Raw genomic sequence first — 10,106 nt, 5'->3', positions numbered from 1 at the left:
CGTCTGGTGAGAAATATATTCATCAAACACTGGGGTCATCTTCTCCCCTTCACCATGTCTGGTGAGAAATATATTCATCAAACACTGGGGTCATCTTCTCCCCCTTCACCACGTCTGGTGAGAAATATATTCATCAAACACTGGGGTCATCTTCTCCCCTTCACCACGTCTGGTGAGAAATATATTCATCAAACACTGGGGTCATATTCTCCCCCTTCACCACGTCTGGTGAGAAATATATTCATCAAACACTGGGGTCATCTTCTCCCCCTTTACCACGTCTGGTGAGAAATATATTCATCAAACACTGGGGTCATCTTCTCCCCCTTCACCACGTCTGGTGAGAAATATATTCATCAAACACTGGGGTCATCTTCCCCCTTCACCACGTCTGGTGAGAAATATATTCATCAAACACTGGGATCATCTTCTCCCCCTTCACCACGTCTGGTGAGAAATATATTCATCAAACACTGGGGTCATCTTCTCCCCCTTCACCACGTCTGGTGAGAAATATATTCATCAAACACTGGGGTCATCTTCTCCCCCTTCACCACGTCTGGTGAGAAATATATTCATGAAACACTGGGGTCATCTTCTCCCCCTTCACCACGTCTGGTGAGAAATATATTCATCAAACACTGGGGTCATCTTCTCCCCCTTCACCACGTCTGGTGAGAAATATATTCATCAAACACTGGGGTCATCTTCTCCCCTTCACCATGTCTGGTGAGAAATATATTCATCAAACACTGGGGTCATCTTCTCCCCCTTCACCACGTCTGGTGAGAAATATATTCATCAAACACTGGGGTCATCTTCTCCCCTTCACCACGTCTGGTGAGAAATATATTCATCAAACACTGGGGTCATATTCTCCCCCTTCACCACGTCTGGTGAGAAATATATTCATCAAACACTGGGGTCATCTTCTCCCCCTTTACCACGTCTGGTGAGAAATATATTCATCAAACACTGGGGTCATCTTCTCCCCCTTCACCACGTCTGGTGAGAAATATATTCATCAAACACTGGGGTCATCTTCCCCCTTCACCACGTCTGGTGAGAAATATATTCATCAAACACTGGGATCATCTTCTCCCCCTTCACCACGTCTGGTGAGAAATATATTCATCAAACACTGGGGTCATCTTCTCCCCCTTCACCACGTCTGGTGAGAAATATATTCATCAAACACTGGGGTCATCTTCTCCCCCTTCACCACGTCTGGTGAGAAATATATTCATCAAACACTGGGGTCATCTTCCCCCTTCACCACGTCTGGTGAGAAATATATTCATCAAACACTGGGGTCATCTTCTCCCCCTTCACCACGTCTGGTGAGAAATATATTCATCAATTACACTTATGTATATAGGAGGATTGTAGTCACTAAACAACCAGATGTAACCAAGAGCAAATATAACACTGGTTATGTTGGGGTTAGTAGTGTAGCGGTTGCATTGCGGTTGCGTTGTGGTTACATTGCGGTTGCGTTGTGGTTACATTGCGGTTGCGTTGTGGTTACATTGCGGTTGCGTTGTGGTTACATTGCGGTTGCGTTGTGGTTACATTGCGGTTGCGTTGCGGTTACATTGCGGTTACGTTGCGGTTGCGTTGCGGTTACATTGCGGTTGCGTTGCGGTTGCGTTGTGGTTACATTGCGGTTGCGTTGCGGTTACATTGTGTTTACGTTGCGGTTACATTGCGGTTACGTTGCGGTTACATTGCGGTTACGTTGCGGTTGCGTTGCGGTTACATTGCGGTTGCGTTGCGGTTGCGTTGTGGTTACATTGCGGTTGCGTTGCGGTTACATTGTGTTTACGTTGCGGTTACATTGCGGTTACGTTGCGGTTACATTGCGGTTACGTTGCGGTTGCGTTGCGGTTACATTGCGGTTACATTGCGGTTACATTGCGGTTACATTGCGGTTACATTGCGGTTACATTGCGGTTGCGTTGCGGTTACATTGCGGTTACATTGCGGTTACATTGCGGTTGCGTTGCGGTTGCGTTGCGGTTACATTGCGGTTACATTGCGGTTACATTGCGGTTACGTTGCGGTTGCGTTGCGGTTGCGTTGCGGTTACATTGCGGTTGCGTTGCGGTTACATTGCGGTTGCATTGCGGTTACGTTGCGGTTGCGTTGTGGTTACATTGCGGTTACGTTGCGGTTGCGTTGCGGTTGCGTTGCGGTTGCGTTGCGGTTACATTGCGGTTACATTGCGGTTACGTTGCGGTTGCGTTGCGGTTGCGTTGCGGTTGCGTTGCGGTTACATTGCGGTTACATTGCGGTTACGTTGCGGTTGCGTTGCGGTTGCGTTGCGGTTACATTGCGGTTACATTGCGGTTACATTGCGGTTACGTTGCGGTTGCGTTGCGGTTGCGTTGCGGTTACATTGCGGTTACATTGCGGTTGCGTTGCGGTTGCGTTGTGGTTACATTGCGGTTACGTTGCGGTTGCGTTGCGGTTGCGTTGCGGTTACATTGCGGTTGCGTTGTGGTTGCGTTGCGGTTGCGTTGCGGTTACATTGCGGTTGCGTTGCGGTTGCGTTGTGGTTACATTGTGGTTGTGTTGTGGTTACATTGTGGTTGTGTTGTGGTTGTGTTGTGGTTACATTGTGGTTGTGTTGTGGTTACATTGTGGTTGTGTTGTGGTTACATTGTGGTTGCTTTGCGGTTGTGTTATGGTTGCTTTGCGGTTGTGTACTCACTGTTGTATCCTCCGTCTTTACTGCTGGTTCCATCGTAGCTCTGGGTGCTGGTCACCAGGGTATGGACACCTAGGATCGCTGTGGACACACACACAACAACAGGCTTAGTGTGTGTGTGTGTGTGTGTGTGTACCATGGGACAAGCCTGGCTGACAGTGTGTATGAAAGACTCCTGTATTTAGCATTTAGCGGTCCTTAGCGAGAGAGAGACAGAGAGACAGAGACAGAGAGACAGAGAGACAGAGAGAGAGAGAGAAAGAGGCTGTGTGTGTCTCTGTTCCTAGGAAGACAACCTACCTACCCCCTCCCCTTACCTGCCAGGTCACAGAGCTCAGTGTCGGTAGCACTGGACAGGGCCTCTTCTAGTTCCGGGTCAAGGGTCGTTACATCTTCCTGACGAGACTCGATGGGCCGCTGCTTTGGAACAAATGCCTTGCCTACAGGGAGAGGCAGAGTGAGAGGGAAAGATAGAGAGAGGGGAGAGATATGGGAGAGTGAAGGGAGATGGGAGAGAGGGAGAGAAGAGTGAGAACCTGACTAGGCAGATGTATCCAACTTCCTGTTGACCCTCTGGTCTCTTCTGTACAGGTCATTCCCCAGCTGACACAGGAAGGACCACAATGCACTGCAGAAGCGATGGCAGTCAGCCAGAGAACCCATGTTTATTTTTAATGTCCAGAGAGACAGATGAAAAATCACCACTGCTAATAAACTCATCAATATAGTCAATACTGCATATGAAACAACCAATAAGTGAGTAGTAGCTGGAGTTAAAGGGAGTCAGATGAACTCACTGATATCACTTTTATGTCTCCGCGTGCAGTTTGAAGGAAGTTGCTAACTAGCGTTAGCGCAATAACTGTAAATCTATGGGTATCTGCCGCTAGTTAGCTCTAACTTCCTTCATACTGGACACAGAGACATAAAAATGGTATCCACAAGTTAATCTGACTCTGGGGACGTAGATAGAATTGTTAAATTCCCAAAGTAGCCCTTTAACTTGGACATGGTTGGATTTCTCCTCCCATCCTCTACAGCAGTGGTTCAAAAACTATTTGGGATGTTACAACGCTTTCAGTGTAAACTAAAACAACTAAACCAAATACAAAATGGATATACAGTGGGGAGAACAAGTATTTGATACACTGGCGATTTTGCAGGTTTTCCTACTTACAAAGCATGTAGAGGTCTGTAATTTTTATCATAGGTACACTTCAACTGTGAGAGACGGAATCTAAAACAAAAATCCAGAAAATCCCATTGTATGATTTTTAAGTAATTAATTAGCATTTTATTGCATGACCTAAGTATTTGATCACCTACCAACCAGTAAGAATTCCAGCTCTCACAGACCTGTTAGTTTTTCTTTAAGAAGCCCTCCTGTTCTCCACTCATTACCTGTACTAGCTGCACCTGTTTGAACTCGTTACCTGTATAAAAGACACCTGTCCACACACTCAATCAAACAGACTCCAACCTCTCCACAATGGCCAAGACCAGAGAGCTGTGTAAGGACATCAGGGATAAATTGTAGACCTGCACAAGGCTGGGATGGGCTACAGGACAATAGGCAAGCAGCTTGGTGAGAAGGCAACAACTGTTGGCGCAATTATTAGAAAATGGAAGAAGTTCAAGATGACGGTCAATCACCCTCGGTCTGGAACTCCATGCAAGATCACCTCGTGGGGCATCAATGATCATGAGGAAGGTGAGGGATAAGCCCAGAACTAAATGGCAGGACCTGGTCAATGACCTGAAGGGAGCTGGGACCACAGTCTCAAAGAAAACCATTAGTAACACACTACGTCATCATTGGATTAAAATCCTGCAGCGCACGCAAGGTCCCCCTGCTCAAGCCAGCGCATGTCCAGGCCCGTCTGAAGTTTGCCAATGACCATCTGGATGATCCAGAGGAGGAATGGGTCTGATGAGACAAAAATATAGCTTTTTGGTCTAAACTTCACTCGCCGTGTTTGGAGGAAGAAAAAGGATGAGTACAACCCCAAGAACACCATCCCAACCGTGAAGCATGGAGGTGGAAACATCATTCTTTGGGGATGCTTTTCTGCAAAGGGGACAGGACAACTGCACCGTATTGAGGGGAGGATGGATGGGGCCATGTATCGCGAGATCTTGGCCAACAACCTCCTTCCCTCAGTAAGAGCATTGAAGATGGGTCGTGGCTGGGTCTTCCAGCATGACAACGACCAGAAACACACAGCCAGGGCAACTAAGGAGTGGCTCCGTAAGAAGCATCTCAAGTTCCTGGAGTGGCCTAGCCAGTCTCCAGACCTGAACCCAATAGAACATCTTTGGAGGGAGCTGAAAGTCCGTATTGCCCAGCGATAGCCCCGAAACCTGAAGGATCTGGAGAAGGTCTGTATGGAGGAGTGGGACAAAATCCCTGCTGCAGTGTGTGCAAACCTGGTCAAGAACTACAGGAAACGTATGATCTCTGTAATTGCAAACAAAGGTTTCTGTACCAAATATTAAGTTCTGCTTTTCTGATGTATCAAATACTTATGTCATACAATAAAATGCAAATGATTTACTTAAAAATCATACACTGTGATTTTCTGGATTTTTGTTTTAGATTCCGTCTCTCACAGTTGAAGTGTACCTATGATAAAAATTACAGACCTCTACATGCTTTGTAAGTAGGAAAACCTGCAAAATCGGCAGTGTATCAAATACTTGTTCTCCCCACTGTATATTTTTTTTAATAGCCTATGATAAACAATCATCTGAGAACTTCCAATCACCAAAATAAAAACTAGACAATCAGACCGTCATTGATTTTGTTAATATGTTTGGAGCATAAGAACACAACATTAGACGTGTCAAAATGCGTAGAATTGCAGGAAATTAGCTTTAAAACCGCTAAATGTTTTCTTGACCGCCAAGATGGGGGCCTCAAATTCTCTTGCCAAGGGCCCGGACAGAATTCAGCCGTACAGACGCCCCTTTTCTCTCTCTCATTCTACCCCCCTTTTTCTCTCTCTCGTTCTACCCCCCTTTTTCTCCCCAATTTCATCATTTCCAATTCTGATCTTGTCTCATAGCTGCAACTCCCCAACTGCCCCTCGAGCGGCGAAGGTCGAGTCATCTCCCCCGAAACATGACTTGCCGAAATTAGCTTCTTAACCCCCGCCCACTTCACCCAGCCACACCAATGTGTCGGAGGAAACACCATTCAACTGACGACTGAAGTCAGCCTGCAGGTGCCCGGCCCGCCATAAGGAGTCGCTAGAGCGCAATAAGCCAACTAAAGTTCCCCCCCCCGGCTAAACCCTCCCCTAATGACGCTGGGCCAATTGTGCGCCGCACTATGGGACTCCTGGTCACGGTCAGTTGTGACACAGCCGGGGATCAAACCCAGGTCTGTAGTGACACCTCAAACATTCCCTTAGACTACTGCTCCACTCGGGAGCCCTCAAGACCCTTTTTGCTCCAGAAAAAAACTCTGCATTGTTACAAATAATGTCATAACACTCAATTTCAATAAAATCGGTCCCAATAGCGCATTCTCAAATCTACATTCAGTTAGATGTTTTATATTATGTTTTATTTTATATTCAGTTAAGGGTTATATTTATCTATTTTCTACTTAATCTTTAGTCTGTGTATATTCTTTCACCACATTTAGCCATAGGATGAAGGGGAAATGTTTGCAGTTTTTAATATGATATCTGAGTGAGACTAACAACCAAAAATCTAAATGGTACAGTGTGTTCTCCGGCCGGTAATTCAACCATGATAACAAGTTTAGATAGCTGCCCGCAAAACTAACTTAGCAGCCTAAACATTTGTGTTTGCTGACATGGGCTAATTGACTGACTATCAGTGAATGACATAAGCAGAAAAACTGCTTATGCACAACCAAATTTAGAAATTGCAACTTGTGTATCTACTTATCTAACTGTCAACAGTAAGTTTTTTTTTTATTTTGTTTTTTTTTTTAACCTTTATTTAACTAGGCAAGTCAGTTAAGAACAAATTCTTATTTTCAATGACGGCCTAGGAACAGTGGGTTAACTGCCTGTTCAGGGGCAGAACGACAGATTTGTAACTTGTCAGCTCGGGGATTTGAACTTGCAACCTTCCGGTTACTAGTCCAACGCTCTAACCACTAGGCTACGCTGCCGCCCCATGAGACCCCGATGGGGGGGTGGGATTGATCTGCCAGTTGCCCATCCCTGCTTTAGAGTCTAAAGTTTCAAAACCCAAGTAACTTTCCCAAAATCACATTTCGAAGATTCCAGGATTCAGGACACTACTTGTGTTTAACCCAGGGGAGATTCAGGACACTACTAGTGTTTAACCCAGGAGAGATGCAGGACACTACTAGTGTTTAACCCAGGGGAGATGCAGGACACTACTAGTGTTTAACCCAGGGGAGATGCAGGACACTACTAGTGTTTAACCCAGGGGAGATTCAGGACACTACTAGTGTTTAACCCAGGGGAGATGCAGGACACTACTAGTGTTTAACCCAGGGGAGATGCAGGACACTACTAGTGTTTAACCCAGGGGAGATGCAGGACACTACTAGTGTTTAACCCAGGGGAGATGCAGGACACTACTAGTGTTTAACCCAGGGAAGATGCAGGACACTACTAGTGTTTAACCCAGGGGAGATGCAGGACACTACTAGTGTTTAACCCAGGGAAGATGCAGGACACTACTAGTGTTTAACCCAGGGGAGATGCAGGACACTACTAGTGTTTAACCCAGGGGAGATGCAGGACACTACTAGTGTTTAACCCAGGGGAGATGCAGGACACTACTAGTGTTTAACCCAGGGGAGATGCAGGACACTACTAGTGTTTGACCCAGGGGAGATGCAGGACACTACTAGTGTTTAACCCAGGGGAGATGCAGGACACTACTAGTGTTTAACCCAGGGGAGATGCAGGACACTACTAGTGTTTAACCCAGGGGAGATGCAGGACACTACTAGTGTTTAACCCAGAGGAGATGCAGGACACTACTAGTGTTTAACCCAGGGGAGATGCAGGACACTACTAGTGTTTAACCCAGGGGAGATGTAGGACCCTACTAGTGTTTAACCCAGGGGAGATGCAGGACCCTACTAGTGTTTAACCCAGGGGAGATGCAGGACCCTACTAGTGTTTGAACCAGGGGAGATGCAGGACACTACTAGTGTTTGACCCAGGGGAGATGCAGGACACTACTAGTGTTTAACCCAGGGGAGATGCAGGACACTACTAGTGTTTGACCCAGGGGAGATGCAGGACACTACTAGTGTTTGACCCAGGGGAGATGCAGGACACTACTAGTGTTTGACCCAGGGGAGATGCAGGACACTACTAGTGTTTAACCCAGGGGAGATGCAGGACACTACTAGTGCTTAACCCAGGGGAGATGCAGGACACTACTAGTGTTTAACCCAGGGGAGATGCAGGACACTACTAGTGTTTAACCCAGGGGAGATGCAGGACACTACTAGTGTTTAACCCAGGGGAGATGCAGGACACTACTAGTGTTTAACCCAGGGGAGATGCAGGACACTACTAGTGTTTGACCCAGGGGAGATGCAGGACACTACTAGTGTTTAACCCAGGGGAGATGCAGGACCCTGCTAGTGTTTAACCCAGGGGAGATGCAGGACCCTACTAGTGTTTAACCAAGGGGAGATGCAGGACACTACTAGTGTTTAACCCAGGGGAGATGCAGGACACTACTAGTGTTTAACCCAGGGGAGATGCAGGACACTACTAGTGTTTAACCCAGGGGAGATGCAGGACACTACTAGTGTTTAACCCAGGGGAGATGCAGGACACTACTAGTGCTTAACCCAGGGGAGATGCAGGACACTACTAGTGTTTAACCCAGGGGAGATGCAGGACACTACTAGTGTTTAACCCAGGGGAGATGCAGGACACTACTAGTGTTTAACCCAGGGGAGATGCAGGACACTACTAGTGTTTGACCCAGGGGAGATGCAGGACACTACTAGTGTTTGACCCAGGGGAGATGCAGGACACTACTAGTGTTTAACCCAGGGGCTGCATTCGGTCTTCAACAAGGTCCACAATGAAAATTGGTCAAAATTGGTTTACCATCAAAACGAGGTCCACCATCAAAATTGGCAAAAAAAAAGAAAAGATCCTCTATCATTTTGGGGAATTTGATGCTCCTTGACTGTTTTGGTGATTATTAGAGCTGGACAGTCAACAAACTGTATGACTGTACGTCCATTATTAGTTGTACAGGTTAGATTTGGTTTGAGTCATTTTAAAGTATATTGAGTTTGTTTCCCCCCACAAAAACAACATTTAATGTATTTCTTTTATTGTTATTTTTTTTGGACTCAAATCACGCCGCGGGACGGATTGGCAGGAACCAGCCCGCGGGCCGTATGTTTGACACCCCTGCTCTAACCCTTCGTATCTGGACGGGTCATATTGTTCTTCTAGGAAGCACATCGACTGCTTAGCCCTGACTGTCCTCGTGTGTGTGTGTGTGTGTGTGTGTGTTCCATTCTGTAATTGTATAATACAGCTATCATTTGTCTCAATTATGTCTATTTGAACTAACACAACATTAGTCATTGTTTCATGTCTCACACACACACACACACACACACACACACACAGTATTCTATTTCTCATTACACACATTTTCCATGCTCTCACTCTCTCTGCCTGCATATCTATACACCAGTCTGTAATTACTGTACCTAGGAATGACATCACCACCAGCAAACCAGAGCACACACCCCAGAACCATATCTTACTGGGGAACACACAAGACATTTCCATTACTCATGTACTTGTCTTGTTTAGTTCATTTTCTCTAAGCTGTGTTGAGATTGATGTCATGATGTTTTTGCTCTGGGGTCTCTAGAGGTCGTTTTATCCATAATGCTAACTCCTAGCGGCTAACGTATATTAGCTGCTCCAACTCATTCTGAGGTCGTTTTATCCATAACGCTAACTCCTAGCGGCTAATGTATATTAGCTGTATCTAAGTGGTACAGTGTGTTCTACTGCAGGATGGACTGTATCTAAGTGGTACAGTGTGTTCTACTGCAGGATGGACTGTATCTACGTGGTACAGTGTGTTCTACTGCAGGATGGACTGTATCTAAGTGGTACAGTGTGTTCTACTGCAGGATGGACTGTCTCTAAGTGGTACATTGTGTTCTACTGCAGGATGGACTGTATCTAAGCGGTACAGTGTGTTCTACTGCAGGATGGACTGTATCTAAGTGGTACAGTGTGTTCTACTGCAGGATGGACTGTATCTAAGTGGTACAGTGTGTTCTACTGCAGGACGGACTGTATCTAAGTGGTACAGTGTGTTCTACTGCAGGATGGACTGTCTCTAAGTGGTACAGTGTGTTCTACTGCAGGATGGACTGTATCTA

The 10,106-nt window shown here is 46.2% G+C and overlaps 1 protein-coding gene across 1 annotated transcript in view; it reads right to left on the bottom strand.

Annotated features, from left to right (window-relative positions):
• The window catches only part of LOC129834900 (tropomodulin-3-like), a 49,117-nt gene that overhangs the window by 22,112 nt on the left and 16,899 nt on the right, over positions 1-10,106 (bottom strand). The window contains exons 3-4 of the mRNA XM_055900268.1: positions 3,028-3,150; positions 2,714-2,791 (exon numbers count right to left, since the gene is read on the bottom strand). Of these exons, the coding sequence (XP_055756243.1) occupies positions 2,714-2,791; positions 3,028-3,150 (201 nt within the window). The remainder of the gene's footprint in view (positions 1-2,713; positions 2,792-3,027; positions 3,151-10,106) is intronic.

The sequence above is a fragment of the Salvelinus fontinalis genome, chromosome 35, assembly GCF_029448725.1.
Source record: "Salvelinus fontinalis isolate EN_2023a chromosome 35, ASM2944872v1, whole genome shotgun sequence".
Taxonomy (NCBI): Eukaryota; Metazoa; Chordata; class Actinopteri; order Salmoniformes; family Salmonidae; genus Salvelinus; species Salvelinus fontinalis.
This window is presented reverse-complemented; position numbering and strand designations above follow the sequence as displayed.